Source organism: Parasteatoda tepidariorum, chromosome 12 (genome assembly GCF_982258835.1).
Source record: "Parasteatoda tepidariorum strain Cologne lab strain chromosome 12, Ptep-v5.0, whole genome shotgun sequence".
In the NCBI taxonomy this organism is placed as follows: Eukaryota; Metazoa; Arthropoda; class Arachnida; order Araneae; family Theridiidae; genus Parasteatoda; species Parasteatoda tepidariorum.
In genome coordinates this window covers 65,921,009-65,944,860 of record NC_141766.1, presented here as the reverse complement: position 1 = coordinate 65,944,860, position 23,852 = coordinate 65,921,009, and the positions used below count along the sequence as shown (strand labels likewise).

At 27.9% G+C, this 23,852-nt stretch overlaps 1 protein-coding gene across 4 annotated transcripts in view; it reads right to left on the bottom strand.

Annotated features, from left to right (window-relative positions):
• Positions 1-360: 360 nt before the first annotated feature.
• The window catches only part of alpha-Man-IIa (alpha-mannosidase 2), an 84,080-nt gene continuing 60,588 nt past the window's right edge, over positions 361-23,852 (bottom strand). For all 4 annotated transcript variants that reach the window (XM_043046189.3, XM_016073131.4, XM_071188374.2 and 1 more), the window contains exons 11-22: positions 18,989-19,100; positions 18,841-18,911; positions 18,592-18,754; positions 16,833-16,963; positions 13,451-13,550; positions 13,238-13,363; positions 12,990-13,101; positions 12,779-12,915; positions 8,926-9,067; positions 6,749-6,882; positions 5,398-5,715; positions 361-1,432 (exon numbers count right to left, since the gene is read on the bottom strand). In XM_043046189.3, the coding sequence (XP_042902123.1) occupies positions 1,280-1,432; positions 5,398-5,715; positions 6,749-6,882; positions 8,926-9,067; positions 12,779-12,915; positions 12,990-13,101; positions 13,238-13,363; positions 13,451-13,550; positions 16,833-16,963; positions 18,592-18,754; positions 18,841-18,911; positions 18,989-19,100 (1,699 nt within the window). In that variant the 3' untranslated portion in view covers positions 361-1,279. The remainder of the gene's footprint in view (positions 1,433-5,397; positions 5,716-6,748; positions 6,883-8,925; positions 9,068-12,778; positions 12,916-12,989; positions 13,102-13,237; positions 13,364-13,450; positions 13,551-16,832; positions 16,964-18,591; positions 18,755-18,840; positions 18,912-18,988; positions 19,101-23,852) is intronic.

The window sequence follows — 23,852 nt, the reverse complement described above, 5'->3', positions numbered from 1 at the left end:
TATGTTTAGTTCTTTTATAGACAAATAAAATCTTAAGTATAAGAGCAAAAAATATGAGATTCAGATAAAAAGTTAAAAATTTCAGAAACTTAATATTCTGCACAATATCTTTTTCTTTTAAAAAAAAAAGCTATTGATAAACTCTTTTAATTTGAAATTGTTTGATATTTTAGGACAGTAAATTAGGTTTTCAAAGAGTAATAATATTTGGACAAGAATTAAAAGCTTTTTTTAATATTTTTTTTTTTAAAAACTGGCACAGAATAAGACTTTAATGAGGTTTTCAAACAACCTATTATATTAAAATGCATTTTTCTCAATTTCAGCTCTAGAGAGAAAAGTTAAAACTGATCAGTAAAATTTATTTTTGATACTTCTGATAACTTATTTTTTGTACTGACTTCTTTCTTATTTTTGATAAACTGCTGACAGGCATAAGGATTTCCAATACAAAAGAATTCACCTTCATAAAATTAATCAGTGTAACAAATGTCATGATAAATATATTTTTAGAAGGCTTTTTTAACCATTTACCTTATATGAGAGAGACAAGCTGAATTCAAATGAAAACAGTTTTTGCTAGCATTTTTTCTTTTTGTACAGATTTTTCACTTTTACTTTTCTTTATAATTGATACTTTAGAAATACTTTTCATAAATCATCAGTAACTAATTCAATTGATAGAATAAAGAACTATTACGATACAAGGAGTAAAAAGAAATGATGAAATATACAAACAAAATATTAATAGTGATAGAAAATTAATGACATTTAATTTCTAACCAGTTCTGGAAGAGATATTATGGTTCACTTAAAATTTTTCCCCTACCAAACTGTTCATTTGAGAAAATATCATTTAAGTATGCAAAAAATGTAAAACAATTTATCACAAATTTCACAGACTAGCAGGGTAAGGAGTTTGGCATAACATTTATAAAAAACATGTTCACAGAGTAAATTGCATAGTCTAGAATTTTTATATCGTCCAAAATTATACGAGCTTTCAGTATTAGTGTCTTTAATTCATTATATTGCTGAGTATATTAGAAAATGGTGTGATATATATTTTTTTAATGTGAGTACAATACAAATTGACTAGATTTTGTTTCATAAAATTCCAATTACACAATATAATAACAAGTATGTTGCAATGTATTTCAAAGATGAAAAATGACTTAAAATAGAAGGATGAATGTTTCTTACGTTGAAGTTGATAACTAATAGCTTGTTAATGTCTATCACATAGTAAAATTTTAAGGACAATAAGGCACTTTGTGAGCTACCTTTGATTTAATTTAAAGGTAACTATTTCCATAGTAGGAAGTTGAACATATGCTTCTCTAGTAAACTTGCTGCCAGAATACATCAAGGAAAGAGACATTTCTTCAACTGTATTCCCAAATAAGTTAGGAAACAATGAAGCAACAGACATCTAAAAATTTCCACATTATTAATATGTTTCATTTAAATTACAAAATATACATAATCTGAGAGAGGAAAATATTTGTCAGAAACATATAAGTAAAGGAACTTGGACTTACTAGAAAGAACTTACTAGAATTATTTACAGGGTATTTTGCTACATTTTAGATCTTCAAATCTATGACTTTTCATGACTAATTTCAAGAATTTTTCATGACTTAACGAAGTTACTATTTTCTCTGACAAAAACACAGCAATAAATTTAAAAAAGCATTATAATAACATTAATTAAAATGAAAGGTATAACCAAAACTGTTATACTCTGCATCTTCATATTTATAGATTTTAAATTTAAAAAACAGAGTAAAGAAAGAGTTGAAGCAATGAAATAGCCAAAAAAAAATTACAAAGCCAAATTTTCTTTTCTTCTTCTGCAGAATTATATTTTAAAGATACTTTTATTGTTCATTTGAAAGGAAAGAAATACTAGTGATTTTTTCTGTTCTCATTTCAGAATAAAAAAAAATCGGCTATGACTAGCTTGCTTCATCTAGAATTTTAAATTAAAAAATAAAAATAATAAAGATACAAAAATTGTGATTCACAGAAGATTAAAAGATAATTTTCTCTAGAAATGATGTTATTTCTTTCATTTTTTAAATGAACACCATAATTTTTAAAGAACACGATAAAACATTTTACATTTTAATAAAATAAAACTGTGAGTGGGGTTTTTGTCAAATTCAGATATTCGGAACATCATGAAATTTGAAATGGGGGGGGGGGGGTAATTTTCCATTATAAAAATTAGATTTTTCGGCGACCTAAATCCATGACTTTCCAATATTTTTCCTTAAAAAAAAGTTAAAATCATGACATTTCACCACAGATTTTGTTCAATACCGAAATCCATGACTTTCCAGGTGCGTAGATACCCTGCATTTATCTGACTTATCAGAATTTTTTATTATAAGCTAGAGATTTTGTATCAGAAATTAGTGCATCCATAATAAAACAATTTGAAGAAAAAAAACACACAAAAAAATCATATTAAACAACTCCATCTAAGGTCCGAATTAACAATGTGCAGATTATGAGAAGGTACTCTATATCAATATTGTTCAACTATAGTTCAATTGGAAGTGTATGCACTGCGAAATTATTAAAAATTATTTATCAAGCCTTATGATATCATTACTAAATTATAAAGTGTCTGGGGTTTGGAATTTTTATTTTATTTAAACCATACTGTAAAGTTACTGCATTACCTAAGCTTTTTATCGGCTTCATAACTTACAAGTAGAACTTTAATCTTTTTAAAGATAGGATTATTACTCTTACCAATTACAGTAAGCTATAGTTTACACATTTCCAATGCGTTAGCACAGGCCAAAGCCGCATCCTAGATTTGGCAACCTTTAACCCACTAGGGTTAGTTTTAGTTATTAATGTATACATAACTGAAAATAAAGTTGCGCTTGCTAACATTAAAAATTTTATCTCAAGTCAAATTTAGAGTTTGAACATGATTCCACATAATTCTCTATGGCTTTTTCTGAACTTAGCTTCATGAGACATTAATTATGTTATTTTCGAAAATGGATAAATCCTCTGACAGTGGCAATGTATTCACAAATTTATTTTATTCCAAGATCAAGGTTGAAGTTTTAAGCTAAAGCTATTATCAGTTGCTGACTTAGGACCGTTTCCATGCTAGACAAGAACTGGAATTGAAAAAACTATGGGTGGAAGGAAACAGGCATGAAAGGGGAGTGAGATAAATTGAGGGACCATGAATTTCCAGGTGAATAATGAAAGATAAGAATTTCAATGTATTAAACTAGACAATAAGAGAAAAAAACTACTATGGATAAAAGTTGTTAGAAGAAAGACTTTTTTGAATTTTAAAAATAGTAAAAAAAAATTTTTGTTTAATTCCAGACATTATAATAAAGATGTTTTTCTTTTCTTTCATTTTCAACAAACAGAACATTATTATCTTGAAAACTGAAGATTTAGTGTAGCTTTGAACTCTCCATAGAATAAAACAGGGTTGATTTTCTCCCAATCGAGCAAGCGAACGGCCTTAATGGAAACTGTTCAGTTCTTCTACAACACATCAACACTTTTCTTTAGAATTTGCTAATATCTTTATTTCTATCTTCTTTTTTCAGATTTTCTATATCATTCATGATCCATAAGCTAATATTGCTAAACTCACTCAACAATTTTATGGATAAACTTTCATCAAAATCTCTACTTTCTTTCAGGGTTACCACTTAATTTCAGAAGAAAAAAAATTTCCTGACTTTTCCGGGTATTTCTGGAAAATTTCATTGGAAATCCAGATCATATATTATCTATACAATTCAATTTTTCATTGACAAACTATGATTTTTTTTATTTAAAATGTCAGATAAATATCATTGAAAGAAGATGGAAACATCAAAATCATTGTCTGAGGAATAAAAAAAAAGTTTCGCGCTTCGCAATAAGAAATTAGATCTAAAATTATGAGCATGGATGACTTTTGTATATCAGAATATACATAATTAAGAATTTAAATTTTTAGAAAGGATAAGTATGGATATAGAAAACATTAAAAATAAAAGGAAGAAAACAAATAAATGCATGTGTTACTAATTATTAAAGACTAAAGGACAAAAGCTACCTTTAACTTGACTGCTCCGGTCAAGTTAAAGGTAACAATGAAAATATTTTTTAGATTGAGTTCCAAAACGGAAGGAATTTTTTAATTTCAAAGGGGAATGAAGTCAGTTCTACTTTACTTACTAAGCACAAACTGAAAGCTTTCAGGAGACTTCTGAAAAAGCACCAAAAATAATATAGTTTTGAGAAAACTACTTGCATAAAACAGAAATAAAAATGATTGAAAAAGTAATGAAAAACACCCTACTATCTACAGATTTTATTTTTCTCAAGTGCAACTGAAATATCAGTGGCATAATTTAGATCAGGACGCATCCAAAGATTTTTTTTATGAAAAATGTTTCCCTTGGAAAACATATTTATTACAAATGAATTTTGCAATATTGATCAATATTCATCCTTTATTAATTTAGTTAATAAAAATTGTTTTAAAACATAAAAAACATTTCTAAATATACTTTTTGGAGTACTTTATAAATTTAAATATTGCTTTAAAATAAATGTTTACTTTAAGAACTTTTTTTCCTGATACTGTCAAGTGGAAATACTTTGACTAGAAATTTTCTTCTGGAATTAAATTCAACTTCTCATTATAAAACAAGCTTACAACTGTTATACATTCTTTTTGAATATATTATAAAAGCATTAAGTTTTATATTATGAATACTAAAACTATTTTCATTAATAATTTTTTCATAATTATATTAACTTAATTATTGAAACACTTTTGTCAGGGTTCCCACTCAATTTCAGAAATTTTTTTCCTGACTATTCCAGGTATACCAGATAAATTTCAACGAAAATTGAGACCATATTTTCATCAGCAAACTTTGATTCTTTTATTTGTAATGTGAAATACTAGATTTTATGTGTAAAACGATATTATTAAATGGGAAGGGAACATTTCAGTTTGACTAAAATGTGAAATTTTTGCAACAAATAATTGTAATTATATAACTCGAATCTCAATAACTGATTACTGTTACTGACAATTTTAAGACTGGTAATTTTCCAGGTATGATATAGGAATATTACAGGTTCTTGTAAAAAAAAATTGCAACTTTCCCTGATTTTTGGAGTTAAAATAAAATTCCCTGATGATTCCAGGTTTTCCCTGTTCTCCCTGACCTGTGGAAACCCTGCTTTGTAACTGAAATCCAAATTAGTTCAGATCCAAATTACTTCAGTGAGAATTATCTTTCAACAATGGTAAAAATACATTGGGAACCCTGGATTAAGATAATTGCCATTTTGAAAAAATCTGTGAAAATAACATTTTAAGATAAACATTTAAAATAAACTTACTGTTCCATTTTGCATAGTGCACTGGCCCCACATCTTAAAACTAAAATCAAAGCCCATTCGGTGTAAAGAAAGGACTGTAGAATTAGATGGTAAATTAAGTGTTCCCGTTTGTGCTTGTAGAGTCTTCAAATTCACTAAATGTACATCACATGGTAACTCCAATCCAACAGCAACAAAACTAGTTTTAAGAGGAGCATCGGGGTTTCTCAAAACAATGGTGGATTCTACATCTTTATCTAATCTTACTAAAACAAATATAGGATGAATAAGAGATAATGAGGCATGATGAGCCAGAAGAGAAGGATAACTTGTAGAGCCCTAAAAAATAATAAAATCTTTGATTAATAACTCTTAACATTTATCTTTATAAATATTAAAGAAAACTTTGAAAACCAAATAGAAATAAACATACATTTTTTTAATACAAAAATAAAATTAAGATAAAAAATAAAATAAAAGTGAATTAAAATAAGCAGAGCAAATAAAAAAAAGATAATAAAAAATATGTTTAAGAACAATAATATAAAAGAAATAAATGAAAGACTAAGGCAACATAATGTAATACACATAAAATAATGCTTAAAAGGATTTTATGCATAAAATGTTTAAGAGCTGAAGTAGGAAAAATTTTACTTTTTTTTAAAAAAAAAACCTAGTTAAAAAACAGTTACATTTTTTGTGAATCTTTATATGAAAGACATTTACAATACATTCAGTTAAATTGCAAACAAAATTGAGAAGGCTGAGAAATAATTATTCAATTCTTTGTTGCAATTGAGATTTCTTACATTTATTCATATTTAGAAAAATATTAAAAAGCATTATCATAAATTCATATAATACATCTAAAACAAAAATATACTTTTAGATAAGTATAAGTTTACAAACGTGATCGAATATCACAACTTAATTTCATGCTTTTTTACTATACATAGCATGGATATTAAAGTAGAATGTAATGAATAGATAAGATCATAAACTCCACTTTAGAGTTCAGAGTTATGTTTACTGTTATGTGAAAAAATGTCCTGTTTTAATATTAATTTTCTAACAAAAGTAGATTATTAGGAAAGTAGGTAGCATTTAAGTTTCAAATTTTATATTATATAAGTAATGTAGTAAAAAGCAGTGGCAAACAGATTCATATGCTCCTAGCAACAGAGCAGCTCAGATTTCAGGCATATTAATAAAATTTCACTTCAAAAAAATTACAATAAAAACTTTACCTAAAGTTTTTATACAAGGAAATTTTGAAAGCTTATTTGATGTCACAGATATATAGCACAACAAAATTAGTTACAGCATAATTCAATAGATGAACCAAAACCTTGTTGAACTTGTTTAATATTACCATAAAACGACTTGTGCGTTGTTCTAAAATTATTCGAAAATAAGCAGGAGTATCTCGATTGTCAGTAACCCCTTGTTGCAAACCTCTGTTATCATCTTGATTCAGTCTTCTGTCCAAAAACACTTCAAAATGACCTAAAATTAGAATTTACTTATATATGTAAAAGAAAAAAGTTAATAGAAGAAACATATTGAGATTAACCCTTTGATTATGTGTAACAAACTCAGTATGGAACATAACACAATGTGTGGTGGCTTTTGATCACTAAACACCAGTTTCAATTCATGTTAATTAAACAAAATTATGTTTGGAAGGAAATTTGATCAAGTAACAAAACAGTTAAAAGAACTTCATATTAATAAAATTTAGACAATATAATACTTGGAGCAACAGTATATTATGAATAATTAGTGATTGATAGTTAATATTCTTTCATACCAAGTAATAAATGAAATTTTGTAAGTAGATCTAAATTCTGTCATACATATACTTCGCTGTTCTTAGCATCAAACACTGCAATACCAAAATAAGAAATTTAAACCAAATTAAATATAATTTTGATGAAAAATAAATTTACATAATTAGCAACAAGTTGAAAATAAATCTTGAACAAAAAAAATAAGCACACACTAGAGTATAAATTAAGAGAATTTAAAGATTTGGTCAAATATCCTGAAAAATACTTAGCAGATTTTAATGAAAATTGGTATGAACATAGATTGATTTAATATGACTAAAATAAGCGTTTAACAGTTATAATACACATATCTGCTCTTATATATTATTCAGAGTCAGAAGGTATAAAACAGTAGTCTTGAGTAACATGCTTAAATGATATTGAAAAATAATGATTTTTCACAAAAACAAGACAAAAGTGAAGGATTTAAATAGCAATACTATTTTTAATTTTATTCTATTCTGTTTTTATTCAAATTTGGGTTCTAAAAATAATTTATTAAAAATTAAAAATCCTAATTTCTTTTGAGGAATTTATTAATACATCCAAAAAACAGAAAAATGGTTAAATGCAATACAAAAGGAAATTAATAGGATACGAATGTATGTGACATAATTTCAAAACCTAGTAATACCAATATTTTAGAGGACAAATAGATATTTATATTTAAGGAAAATTCTACAGGAAAATTTTTAGAAGGTTTACAGTTAGACTATTAACAAATTAAAGGTGTTAATAACAATATATTTTCCCCTGTGGAATTTTCGCTATAGTTAAAATATTAATGAAAATTTTTGTTGCTCTAAATGAGTGGATATCATGTAATGCAAATATTAAAAATTCATATTCAAACGGGAAGTTAAATGAAGTAATGTACATCAATGACCAAAAGGTCCTTCTGAACTGAAATTAGAAAATCATGTTCTTAAATTAAAAAGTCTCTTTATGGGTCACGCCAAGCAAAGAAGAGAATAGTATGAATTATTAAACAAAACCTATTTTTAATTCAAATTATAACAGTGTTTACCTTTATAAATAGAAAGCAATATTTGTTCATGTAGAAAATATTTGCTAAAAATCAAAAGTATACTAGATAAAGTGTCAAAACAAAATCTAATATACTAGATACGTTAAGCAGAATTTAAAAATCGTGGTGATATATTTTGCTTTTTAGGAGTGACATTTGAAACATTAAATGAAGCTCAGAAATCATAACTCACAAAAATAACTCATGATTAATTTGAGTTATAATTTTTTTGTTACAAATAAGCATTGTTACATCATCATTATGGGTTTATTACTATCCAGCCAACTTATATCTGTTGTTAATCATTTGGATTTATAAGTGTTTAATTTCAGACACAGATTGCAACAGCTTAGTTTGGGAATTAAAATGTGAATCAGTTAAAAAAAATTATTCTAAGCAGGTACATTTATGAATCAAATTTTGTAACTTAAAATAATGTGATAAATCTTATTCGGTAAAAAATAATTTGAATATTTAGAGTTATCTTTTTGAACTACTAAGCTTACACTTATGTGAAAAGATCATTAGATTAAAAGTTCTGAGAGTATTTTGCTTTTTTATTTTGTATATCGTACTTTTAAATTTTTCAGACTTTTCTAATAATGAATAATAGACTTATTTTTATATCTAAAATAATTACAGACAAAATGAATAGCTGAAATTTTAAATTTGAAATAAAAATAATTTATTTACCAGGTTGCAAACTAGCAGCTCCAACAGAATGAGATGTAAGAAAAGTGAATCTTAAGTCATTACTTTCAAAATAAGCCATTGTACTCACAGGATACACGTTAGCCTGTATTGGCAATTTATCATAATTGTGTCTTCTAATCATCTAAAAAAATTAGAGACATATTAAGAATAATGAACAATTACTGAATTCTTTTTAAAAAAATTTTATAGAAAAGTAAATTACGAAATAGGAAATTTCAATGAAAACAAAAATGAATTATTGTTTTCCTTAGTAATAAAAATTAGCATCAAACATTAAAAATGATACAAATATCATAGCAATATTCTGTAAAATTTGGAAAATGTCTCTTTTCAGTTAAAATTAATGAATGATAGGTTTTTCAGCAATTTTTAAGTCAAAAAAGGGGAAAATGGGCCAAAGAAAAAAATGGGAACATGTGTCCGAAAAAAAGAACCAAGAGGTTGAAAAAGTGATAAGATAATTCTCTTTTTTTTAAAATCAATTTAAATACATAATTTTTCGTAGAAGGGACAAGATTTCGCAAAATTCAATCATGTTGTTTCAATGGCTTCTTTCAGTTTCTGTACTGATTAGACGATTCTTTAAACATTTTGTATGGATTTATATCAAGAGTAAGTGAGACAACTGCTATATTCTTTAACTGATAGTGGGTAAAACAGCTATATTCTTTACCTTTAAGCCATTAATTTACTGTCCTAGATTTAAATAAACTGGCATTGTCTTTTTTAAAAACCCACTTTGATCCACCTAATACATCCGTGAAAGGTAATATAAGTGGCTTCAAATGAGTTTTGACAACTATTCAAAAATGATTAACTTGTTTGGCCACACTTTCTTAGGTTATGAAAATGATAACTATAGCTGTTAGGAGCACCAAAATTACACTTTATTCATTGTCAAACAGAACATTAAATCAATCATAGCGATTTGACATGCAATTGCAAGCTCAACCTAATCTCATTTTTTTATAATGTAGTTTAAGACAAAAAATTCGTACCATTTAGCACCTTTTGCAATATCAGAATTTACAAGTTTGCCTATGAATGAGATCTCTTGAAACAACAAGGCTCCTTTGATTTTTGATATAATTTGTTGAACAATTTTGGTAAGATTATTTGAATTGTTTCTATCTTTGCTAATTTATTTTTCTCAGTTTTTTACTAACAATGTGCTTGTGGTTTGAAATTCTTCCCATTTGCTTAAACTAAGATTTCTGATATAATCTTATTTTTAACTTCTAAATTCTGAAAATTTCTTCATACATGAACTGCTTTGACCACAAAGAATTTGAATAAAATTTAAAAGTAGGAAAAATGAAATTCATGATGACAATTGAAAAAGTAAAAAATTTCTAACTTAGTGTGATTTGTTAAAAATCTGTATTTAATCCTGCGTCTAAACTTTTGAGACAAGTAAAATTTGAACTTTAAGTCTTTTAGAAATTAATTTGTTCTTTTCTTTGAATCTTCTCACATCTGTTTATTACATTAACATTAAAATAATTGGGATATAATTTGTATTATTTTGAAGCTTAAAGATTTCAAAGTGTACCTAAACTTTTGCTGCAGATGGTATTAAAAGATAATGACAAATAAAAAACTTGTAAAATATATCAATGATTAGTAACACAAATACTGTAAGTTAAATTTGAATTTTAGTCTAAGCTTTGAAGTTAGACAGAAGAATTGAAGTTGATGATTTAAAAGATCTACATTGAATTGCAATAATACTCGTGCTATCTAATGCTGATCAAATATTATATATATTTAGATCCCATTTGTGGCAGAGATATGCAATTTAGGTCCTTCATAAATTTGGATAACATTTTATCAAAATGTACAGTGCTACAACTTGCTTGCTTCAGCCTGTTTTATTTAAATTTTACTACTACTCTTAGAATTATTTTTTCCTGGCTGCACTGTTATGGATGGTTGACTGTGTGAAGCTACCCACAGATGGCTCTAGGGTTTAAAATTCCTTGTAAGACTTCTGAGTTACTACTTCCGACTGATTTTTACATCTAAGCTTTAAAAAAAAAAACACCATCTAATATTAATATACTTGTAGTTATTACAATATAACACGTTCTTTCAATCTAACTTTCAACTAAACAAACACGAAATGAATTTCAGAGTTCGCAAGCTTGCTCTGATGCTACCCAAAAAATAACCAATGGTGCTATTTTACACAAATATAGCCATAATACTCAAAATATGGCTAAACTTACACTTTATTTATGCTGAGATATTAATTTTGTTAAAGGCTCATGACCTGTTAGTTTTTATAAATTACAGAAAACTCTTATGAATGATATAATTCTGCACAAATTTAAACTCAAATCTCAATAACAAAACTTCCTAGAATATTAAGCCTGTTCACACATCACCTCGTAAGCATAACGCAAGTGGAGGGATACATCAGAAGTCTTCTAACTTTCTTCCGGTTTTAGGAAGCTTGTTATTGTTTACTTTCATTCAACCATCTGTATCAAAACCAAATTTTGCAGCTTTTTTTTCCTTCCATTTTTTTAACAAGTCTCAGCCTGCCTCTTTCTTACTTGGCAATATAAGATGGCTACTTTATTGAAAATATAAGCAGCACTTGTCTGTCAAATTTTAGGTAGGAGAAGGCAAAGGAGAGTTTTCCTCGAAGTTTCTGAAAATAATATATAGGACAGGGGCAGAAAGAAAGAGAGACTGGAAGAGGAGATTGAAGTGGGCCCACAATTAAAGATAGAATTTAAGATTTTTATTTATTTTTTTAAGTAACTCTACAGCAGTGCAGAAAAATATTTATAATTGTAACCTTTAGTGATTACTCGAAATTATTTTATTTATTATTTCAAATTCATGTAATGATAGTGTTTAATAATAGATAAATTAATCAACATTAAAATTACATAAAATAAATTACCTTCTTTTGATTCTTATTTTTAGAAAAACTTAATAGTTAAATTTCTGCTGTATGTGTTGATGGTGATTTGGGAAATGCTATAGTTGTTAAATATTTTAAAATTTAATTGTAGCCAATTTTAACTTGCTCTTTAAGCCAATTTCAGCTTTTCTGATAAAATTTACAACACATTTCTCAATTTAATGTTTTCCTGTACACTACCCAAATTGTCACCACAAATGTCAGTCGAAAGTGTGCAAGAACTATCAAAATTTTTTAAATAAAAAAAATAATAAATCTTAAGGATTTAACACTTAAAAATAATATATGCACAACTTTAAAATTTTTAAGAATTTATCTCTTTTGAAAATAATCATAAGTATATAACTGTTATATCTCCATATTTTATTAAAAAAAATTTGCTAGTAGAAAACATGTTCATCATTTCTTACCAAAATCATGTAACTTTCAAAAATAAAAATTTGACCAACTGAAATACACACCAATCAAGTAACAAGCAAGTTTATTTAAAAAAATTCACAAGATGGTTTTTACAAAAAATATAAAGACTTCTAAACAACTCTAAAAATACATACCAAAGTAAGTCAATTCTCTTAACACATTTGTATGAAGTGATTTTAGAATATAACTAATCATCTTATATAAAGACATTTCTGTCAAACATTTAAAAGGTATTAGTAAGTAAAGTATTAACAATACTCTATCATCTAAAGTTTTAACCCATTGGCGGTTCAGCGAATGAGCAAAATTAGAAGAATGTTTCTCCCCAATACACTCCTTCCCTATCTAATAACATGGGAAAATCGGTTTCGCCATGCAAAAAAGACTGCAGGTTAAAGTACGACTTTTTATGTGCAGAACCGTCATTGGACTAGGTACAGTTTAACAAAAACATAATATGTTATAAATGTAACATACCTGAAATCCATTTAAATCTGTGTAAAAGTCTTGGTTATCATTGGTTATATTAGTTTCAAACCTCATTATGAGCTCTTTATTGGTATCAGAAGCAATATTGATCATATTATAAAAATCAATTCCAGTTCCATCCAAACCTGTAATTTTAAAACTTAACATAATGAAAATACTTAATAAATTAAACATTTATTTTTCAATGAAAGTACCTTACCAGGTGAATTTTTTAAGGAAACATGATGTTCCACTTCATGTAAAAACACAATAACTTCAGACATTAGTGACCCTTCAATAATTATAATTTCAGGTTTATTATATTCAACTTCCTAGGAAAAATAATCATTAATTTATGTTAATTAAAAGCAGATGAAAATTGTAAACAAAAAACCAATAAAATAATTTTTTTTATCTATAACTGAAAGTTAGTAATATTCATTCATAAATTATAAATAATTTAATTACTTTTGCTTCAGAATCTGGTAAAAATAAGTATGCTCCACTCTTATCTTTCCCTTTAGTTTTAGTGCCATACTTCAAAAATTTAATTTTCATATCTAAGTCAATAGCAGAATCAGCTGATATCACTTTCTAAAAACAAATTAAATGAATAAACTAAAAAAAAAATATGATCAAATAGTAAAATTAGAATTAATCTGATTTAGTTTTAATCATTACCTTAAGTAATCCATTAGATCCACTAAATACAGCAGTATAATAATCAGATTTGATGGTAAAATCTATTGGGGTATTTTCAATGTGATATACAAGAAAATCTCTGAAACGAAATAAATTCCAATCAATAAAAATAATTAATAAAAAAATTTGATATTTTTACCCTTCTGCCATTGCAACATTTTTCTTGGCAAGAACACATTTTTCCACTGTTTAAATAGGGAATATTATGCAAAAAAGGATAAAATGGAAGATTTACTTGCAAAACTGTGTTAGATTATTTTGACAACAATTCAGAATAGTAAAACAAAACGTATCACCTTGCTTTCTTCCTACAACCTTAAACTTTTTAACCTTTTACTTTAAAGTAAAGGTGTGAGACCCCACAGTCAAGTTATATTATACCTAACAAAGAAGAATTTCTTTCATTTTTAGAAATCCTGCGGCATACTTAAGAAATGTGCCTTTGTCGACCACACATCCAACATATTTCCTTTACACGCAGCTTACAAGTAAAACAATCATTTAATGCTATCAATTATGTCAAAAGTTATTGCACTTCATTTTACTTTTTTCTTTCTTATTGTAAAAACTTATGATTTAAGAAAGGTACAATTTTATAGTTCTTCATACATTTCTGTCATAAAAATTACTGACTTTCATCCAATACAGAGCCATATAATCCTGTCTACTATCTGTAGGCAAAAGCAACCTATTCTAGATATGTACAGTTAAAATTCTCTAAAGCAACCACTCTCTGTTCCACAGTAAAATAGTCGTTAATGGAGGTTGGTCGCTTCTAGGGGGTACCTTCATTGACTTCAAAATGATATCAAAGGCACATGATTTTTCTCAAGCAATTTTACTCAGTGTCATTTTCATGGTGTGGAAATGCCACTAGTGTTGGCGTCATGAAAATTGGATCGATGAACAAAATTTAGCGTCAATAAAAATGACCTTAACTGATACAATTATGTGTAAAAACTAATTTGAAAATTATGAATGACTGAACTATTTTAAATAAATAAGCAATTATGTTTTTTGTTTAAGTTTGCATACAATTTTATATCATTAAAATTAATTATATAGCTTTAAAAATGAGAAGAGGTTTGTTTGAGATGCTCAATATTTTCTAAAAATTTTTTTTTTCTAACTTAACTCTAATAATAAATCATTGAAAGCATCTTCTTTAGTGTATTCTGATTTTTGTCTATCTCTTTCAGAAATCGTCCAAAAAAAAAAAAAAAAAAAAAAACTCGCTGATTAAGAGCCACTCACAAATATTTTTAAGCATTTGAATCAACTTATTTGTTTTATTCATATTTTTTTTTGTTGATATTTATTTGCGTCTCTCTATTTGACCTTTTCCGCATTTAATGCCAAGGTTTGCACGGTCGCTGGAAGAGGTTTTGATGATCTCTTCTAATGGTTTTCTTCAACACAAAGTCTGTGGAAAAATTTCTGTGCCTCCCAAATAGAGAGGGTAGTCTTTCCTAGAGGTTTCAATGTATTTTAAATCAAAATGGTTTTTCAAAATATAAATAAAAAAAGAGGTAAATATGTCTATTTCAACTTTAGTCTTTTCCTTGCTATTTTACACTAATATGAGAATTTCCTTATAACAAGCTAGTTATGACAACACTTTCATCTGCAATTCTGTGAATTAAAGAACTATGTTAATTATATAATTCTTAACTGCAGTACAATTTGATAAATTAAAATTTAAAAAAAAAAATTCTACAATTACATACAAAATAATTTTAACAAATACATAAAAGGTCAGAGTTACACAAAAGGTTTTTAAAGTTACACAAAATAGACAAAAGGTTTTAAGAGTTTTCTTTGACTCCAAACTTAACTGGGGTTATCATCTTGAATACTGTGTCTGCAGGATCAAGAAGTTATTCTGGTTTTTCAGAAATGCTGTTGGTATAAGATAGTTTACTTGATGTTCAATGATTATTAGCCCTATTGTCACATACGACACTATAGTCTGATCTAGGACTAAGATGAGCTCCGTCAGGTCTAGTCTTAACAGACTGCAAAGAATGGTCTGTGTAACCTTGTCAGGTTGTCTTAGGACCACTCCCACGACTGCTCTTGAGAGCTTACTTGGGCTTCCCCTGTTAAATCTGTGCATTGAAGCTGAAGCGCAGACAAGTATAAAACGTCTTATGTACCTTGATTTATGGGAAGAATATTCTAAGCACTTGTCATGGAGTCACCTCATTTCGCAGGTGTCGGATATTTCTTCTTTTATGCCTAGTGATTATACGTCACTAAGATATGCTTTTCATGAGCCTTTCAAGATCCATTTTCCTACTAGAGATGAATGGCTCAAATCTCCTCGGTGGCAAAAGAGTAATTGTCTGGTATATTACACTGATGGATCAAGACTTGGTCTTAAATCAGGGGCAGAAATCTACTGCTCCAGTGATGGTACCAAACTTCACTTTCTCTAGGTAGTTATGCCACTGTTTTTCAGACTGAGATCTAAGCTATTATCTTGTGCTGGAGGATGTGCTTAGACAGGGGTTCTCTAAATATACCTGTCCACATCTGCTTTGACAGCCAGGCTGCTTTTTCTATCCCTATAAAGGTGTAAATTCACCTCTTCACTAATATGGAATGCTTCTCAGCCTTCTGTGACCTTTCTACACAAAACAAGGTATACCTACACTGGGTACTTGGACAAATGGGTATTCCTGGTAATGATCTGGCTGATGAAGCAACACAACCTGGCTCCAGTGCGATTATCAGGGGACCTGAACCAGATCTAAGAAATCTTCAACATCCTTCAGGGTATCTATTTTCAAGCTCTATGGCAAGATTGTCCATGAGCAATGGCACAACTCGGATGGTCTTCTCCATGGACACTGCACCCTCAGGAGACACCCATAAATTATGGATATTGAATCCGATTCTCTTTGTCGAGGTTGTAATCTTGAGGAGATTTCACGACATACACTTTGTGATTGCAAGGTATATTCTGCTCAAAGATTTGAGCATTTAGAGCAACATTGCAATTAAGGCCTGGGAATTACAAAATATTCTTGCGAGGTTTTTGTTGAACTTTGTTCGAGCTATAAAGCTTCTTCGCTACTCATGATTTAGGGTTTGGGTACAATAGACTCTGGTCGATGTGCCCTACACTTCAGAGCTGCCCAACTTCTAAGTCTAAATAGCATGTCATTATATTTTTGAAATTTTTTTTATACAAAAGAAGAAACAAAACATTTTTTAATTAAATTTTAATAAGAAAACACTCATTGACAAACATTACTTCATATTTTTTTGTACTAATATATACAATCGTGTAACAAAGAATAACCTAAACAATTAGTAGTTAACATAAAATATATAACATAAAAAATTAAGTACTTACAATGACAATGGAGGAGTAGCTGTATTCATAACTTTTATGGAGGCATGCTGAGTAAATGAAAGAGCACGCTCTACTTCATAAATGGAATATGTTGAAAGACTAAGAGGTGGTAGTTCAACATAAAACACTAACTACAATTTAAAAAAAATTTATTCAAATAGGGTGCAATTTTATGTGATAGAGAACTTGTTAAAATCACAATTTTTCTTGTCTTGCAGGTTTTCTTTTCTTTTTTTATTCAGCAATTTACACATTTTTATGCTTAAAAAAATCAATAAAAATACATTGTATGAACTCCATTTCTATTTTTTTGGCATAAAAACAAGATATAGAAAAAATGAACTAACAATTGGGTACTTGCAACTAATAACAGGGTTGTGCCTAAACACGCAGTTGTGAAGGGCATATCAATGTTGCAACTTAAAGGTTTTAGTTTATTTATAATGCTGAATAGATTTTGGGATCAGATTTAATTGGATACCTACTAGCCCGCTGCGTCACACATGTGTGTCAAACTTGACTGACTGACCAATGTGTGACCTAGTATGTAATAATGAGTCGAGAGTTTTGTACAGTCAAAATAAAAATTAAACTTTCATTTACCTAAAAAATACTTCAAGCATGCATTATTAAATTTAAATTTAAGAAAATAAACTGCAGCTATCCCAAAGAACAAGGAATATTTTATTAGTTTTTTTTAAATTTTAGCTATCACAAACGGAGCAAGAGTAACTAACTGTGTTGTACAAATTTGCTCAAAGATAAAAGCAATTACTTTGAAGTTATAGAGTAAGCATTGCTGAGAAAATTAAACTTTAAAATATTTATTTACTTAATACTTCTTATCCTCTAAAAAAATTTTAAATTCTTTTTATTTATTCCTTTAATCTAAAAATTATTCAGCATTGCAGAGAAATTCATTTTGAATTCATTATATAAATAAATAAATGATTATAATAAAATATGCTTTAATATTTAACAGAATCTTGAATTCAATTTGATTTATGATCTGGTTGCTTTAACATAGTGACTGTCTTTCACAAGGAATTAGAAGTTTTAACTGGCACTTTTCAAAAAAAATAATTTTTTTCTTGTAGTTTACCAACAGGGCATAGAAAAAAAAATTCAGAACCTAGTAAAAAGGATGGTGGATAAATACATAACAAACTAGGTTTTTCTCTAATAGGAAAAAAAAAAACAATTTTTAGAGAAAAGAATTGGTCAATAATAGCTAGAGATGACAAATTTAGCTATATAGTCAAGAAAAGAAAATATGCTGAACAATCAGATTATATTTCAACACATCAATTAAATGATTATCATTAAATACATCTACGAACTCAATAGTGAATCAATAATCATAATAATTTTCATAAAAATATGTTCATATTTTATTTACCCTTTTTCAAAAATAAAGTTATTACTAATTTAGATTTTCACCTTAAAATCAGAGATAAATTTCAATCAAAATATAAAAAGTTCTATATTGGAGATTATATTTTTTTTATTGAATCATGTGAAGTTTTTAAGTAAGAAAAAGTCAGAAGGAATCAGCAAAGTAAAAATAAATGAGAAATTTATTTTTTATCTCCCTGAGGTTGGTTTATCAATCATCAAACCTAAATGCACAAGTTAATACAAAAAATAGTTTAAAATAACTAAGTACTAAGCATGATACAAACCTTATATATATATTTAAAAAAGAAAAAAACTTTTCCAATGCAATGCCAAATTAAGTATTGACTGAAATCCAACTTACCTCAAATTCAGATTCTGAAATTTTTTTCTTCTTAAATACAGGATTTACTTGAGAGGGTACTAAATTATCAGAGCTATCTCTTACAACAACTGATGCTGAAGACACAATTACTTTGACTAATTCATTACGGGAATGAGCTAAAGAGTTGTATAAAACAACATATCTGTAAAAAAAATAGAAAACATATTTTTATAAAAACATAACCAATTGTCCACTATGAAAATGAATAAAAAAACATAAATTATTGACCTGTCCTTACGATCTTGAGTAAATTTAATAGGTATCTTCTGAGGCAATGCATTATGCGGTCTATACTCGTCCTAAAATATTTCAATTTAATATTAATATTTCCAGTCAAAACAAAATGGCATATGAAGTCAATAAAATTTCCGCTTACTGTTTGCAATAAAGATAATTGTTCATCCATAACATCTAAGAAGTTTGGGGATAACAAAAATACAGCACACTGTCCAATGACATTTCTAAGTTTTTGTAATGTAGCAAACATCCTGTAAGTAATAAGAAATTATTAACGATTTACATGCTGAATTAAGAAAATATTATCCAAATAACTTGAAATTATATAAGTTCACTATTAAAGAGTATCTAAGTATCTAAACACAATTAAGTAAAAAACAAATTTGAGTGAAAATTTTTTTAAATGAGTTTTTAACAATGTCCACCTTATTTTGAACATTGGCGTTCGGCAGGAGCTTTTTTACTGACAGTTGTAAAGATAGCTTCATCTCTGTAACAACCGTCAGTAAAAAAGCTCAAAAATATGTTCGATTAAAAAATAAGTTTCCTTGCAGTACATATTTTTGGCAGAAATAGAATAGAAGAGAAATAGAATTTAGAAGTCTAAAAAATTGTAAGATATCATTTTTTGAAGTGTAATAGCTTATGTTTTTGGCTAAGCTTAAAATGGTCATGTATTCACAAGATATTTTACATATTTTCCAAGACTTGTTTATAAAATGCATCAGTAAGAGAAATATTCAAGAGTTCAATATATTTTTCACAAAATTGTTTTAAACTTTTCAATTCTTTTGGCTCATCAAATTTCACTTTGTTTGATTTTATAATAGGGCTTTTTTTGTTATTTATTTGCGCTTGATCCTAGAGTTTGATTTTTTCTAATATTTTTAAAAAACAATTTTTCTAAATTTGAATCAGAAAGTTTCTAAGAAGGTTTCATGTTTCATAATGTGTCTTTCAAACATGGTGCTCAGAGCAAGCAAAATTTGCAAATGAGACAAATAAAATTTCCCACTAAAGCTTAAATCATTTTATAACATGCGTATCTCAAAAATAATATAAATCACAAAAATCAGGAAGGAAAAACAATCAATAGCAAGAATCTATTCAATACCACTTTATTTTATAGCCGTTGTTGAACAACCGACCCAAATTTGTGGGTTTACAACTACTAATGTTCAACGTAGTAGCCTTGTCATTTTGAACCTAATCCAGAAGACAAGGGAACTCCCGAATCAAGTATGTATTGGGAGAAACTTGACTTTTTGATAGAACTAACTCGCATTTGCGTTACATGGAGAGGAAAACCTCACATGTTAGCCTGAAAAGAGGACTCCAACCCATGATCCGTCTACTACTAAGGGTATTTTATGTCAGCACTGTAGTCAGCGCAGGCTTAAATATACAGTTTTGATACTATATGCACATTCATTTAAGTCAAAAAAAGAAATTCAAAATTGAAACTAATATAAGCACTATCATTTAGCGAAGTAAAAAATATGTAAATAAATCTTAATCTAAAAATTATTCATAATTACTTCTACTATAAACACTGAACATCAAAATAATTTTCATAATTCTATGTAATAAGATTTATTTTACAGAATTTTTAAATATTCATATTTCGAACATAAGTAGCTGATTTGGCCTTGCATAGGAAATTTTTTTATCAAAGTTCGGTTCATAACAGTTACCAGAGAAATTACTTTTTATCAAAAGCAAGCTTTTCATCAGAACGCAGGGCTGGATTACCCATTAGGCCAGACTATGTTATGGCCTAGGGCTCCCATTGATTAGGGGCCCCCTTAAAATGGATTTTTTGAAAATAAATTTTAAAAAATTAAGAAAAACAATGATTTTTCAAAATATTATGTATTTTTTAGTTCTAATTTAATAAAATAAAGTAAAATTTAATTTATTATTACTTATTTCTATTTTAAATATGCTTTCGTAAATGAAGAGACATATTAATACTTTTATATTTGAATAAACAAAAAATACACGAAAAAAAATTTAATCAAAGGGCCCCAAAAATTTGAATGGCCTAGGGCCCCGCGTATGCTCGGCCCTGTCAGAGCGTAATGAGTGAAATTCAGAGCGAATTTTTTTAACTGTAGAGAAAATTCCCACGCGCTCTGCACTGTCATGTGGAATACACAGGATACCTAATTAGCATTTACCATATTTTGGAACTTTTTTTTTATTTTTTATACAGTTGCTTTTCTAGTTGCCCAATTGACACCCACAGTAAATGATTCTGAAAACAGAAATACATTTATGTTTTGATGATCATTTAAAATGCAATGCAAACAAACAAAGCTATTGCCAGATTCCCGTAGGTAAATAACGAAATTCATTGTCGGAGAAAAATGATTCACTGAATAAACGACTCATAACAGCATTATCTTTACATCCGGTTTGGTCAGGGATGCAATTTTCCCTAATGTCCACTCCCGGGCACCTCCACTCGCCGCGGTTTTATTTGACAACTGTTTCATCGCCTTATCTAGTAACCCTACTGAGAGGCAACCCTATGCTCGCCTCAATACAGCACTCGCAAAATTCGTAAACGAATCTTCACGCTCATGGATATTTTTAAAAGTTGCTTGTTGAATTAAGTGAAGATTTTATCCTTGTTTAAGACTAGAAAAATTCAAATAACGAGAAAAAATACTTCGCCCTTCTATTAAAAAAGAGGAAGAAAAATTTGCATACACACACTTATTTCAGTTAATTACATAAATATTATTTTCAGAATAATCAATTTCTTTTGAATACCTTAATTAATAAACTAAGTTTAAAAAAATAATCCCCTATATATATCATCACATTATTAAGTGCTCATATTTTTTAATAGTATTCATTAGTCTTTAAAATTCCAAAAGAATTTTTTAGTTGCTCAAATCATATAATAGTTTCATTTGTAACAACTTGTTTTTTCATTTTGTTTTACACAATAGCTTTTATTGTTTGTAATTTGCTTTAAAAGTTCAACATTTATTCTTAGATTGTCATGCATTCTGTGTGTCTGAAAACTGTATGACCTATTTTATTTTATTTGTTTCTTGCGGAATGGTAATAATTGCTTCTTAGTTGGTAATAAAAATCTTACTTTTGCTGAGATAACTGATCGCAAGAGTTTTGTTTTATTATCATAACATCGATTAATTGTTTTAGAGAAAAGTGTAAGTCCTCAGTCTTTCAACCCAATTGCTTTAAAACTACTTTCTTTATTTAAAGAAAATTGTTAAATTTAAAAATTGTTCAAGATTCTCTTATTTGACTCAATATCTTGTTTAAAGGAATCAGAAATAAATAAACAGATTGTCCTTAAATTATTATACGGTTATGATATGAGAATATCAAAGTTGATGCTTACTGTTTACATTATATTTTTATTTTACAAATCATAAAAAGTTTCCTTTAATCAAAATTGTGTTCACCTCATAAATATACTTTAACTGCTACAAATTTTTAAGTCTTGGCGACCAAAGCTGTGGAATTGGCTAATACGTATAAAGGAATTTATCATTTGGGACATAACATTTACAAAAAAGTGTCAAATCTAAGTGCGATTGTTTGGACGCAAATATTATTGGCACTGCAAATGGGAATCATTACATCAAATTTAATCATAGATATCAGTGTCAGAAAAGTAAAAGAAATAAATTCATATATAAAGCTGACAGCAACAATCTCCTCATCATTACACGTATATAAAAAGAAAATGCTTAAAATTCATAAATTGTGTAGTTACTTAAATTAAAAGTTTTAAAAACTAAACAATAAAGTACAAAACCCTGCTGCATTATTGAATATTGCGTCCACATACTTGGTAAAGACACCATAAATTATTTGAAATAAATTTAGAAAAATAATTAAAAAGCTATACCCTACTCATATATCCTACACCCACAACAAAGCTTTATCCTAAAAAGGAAACAAAAAAGTAAGAAATAAATAGGTGTTTCAGGAAATCCGGATAAAAAGAGACTGATAATACACAAAAACTTTTAAAGCAGCTAAATTTATTCACACCTCATGTTCACTCAGGCGTTTTTTAAATCGTATGTTGCAAGTGAAACATGCGCGAATTAGTATTCGAAGATTTTTGAGAGAAAATTTGAAACCCGACTTGGCGAATGTAACATTGGCGAATTTCAAAATATGGTGCCAAAGAAGTGCCTGGGAGTCGACAATGTGTAAAGTCGCGTCAGGGGTGGCAGTGTATGAACTGCATTACTGGCAATAGTGCCATCTGTTGAGGAATAAGAGAAGTATTTTTGCCATTAGAGGATATTGATTACTAAAAAAAGTTTTTTTTAAATTTCTTTGAAAAATACTAAGAAATTTGAGAAAATACGGGTAAATAGAAGATAGTCATAAAGTACGGGAGTCCTTGTTAAACAAATAGGAGACTTGGCAGGTATGCTTATTCAAAAATTAAAATAGTGCTTTATATTTTGTAGACCAAATAAGAGCTTCAATAAAATAATTAGTAACAATTTTTATTAATAAAAGTATTGATCATTTAATAGTCAGGGATAAGATTGGCCAAAAGGCAAAAAAGCTGAATTTCCACGCGAGTAAATTTTACACACGCGCAATCTTTTCATAATAAATTCTAGACAGTTTAACATAATAAATAACAATGTGTTGACGTAAAATTGTGTACTAATTTATTATTGTATAAATGATTACATCGATACTTAGCATTTAGTAAAAAGAAAAATTACCAACTGAAAAAATAAAGCTAGAAATTATATTTTTCTTTAGTTCACATAAGAGACAATTATTACTTGAAAAACTACCTGGTTTAGCAAATTAAAACTACTGAGAAGAAACATTAATATTCCATTTCTTTTAATAAATACTGTTACGTGATTTATAGCAAAAAACTTTTACAATTGGAATCACTATGTTCATATTGTAATCTAATCTAACTAGAGCCCTGTGAAACATATCAATAATTGTGAAGTAGAAATATATAGTAACTCCTTAAC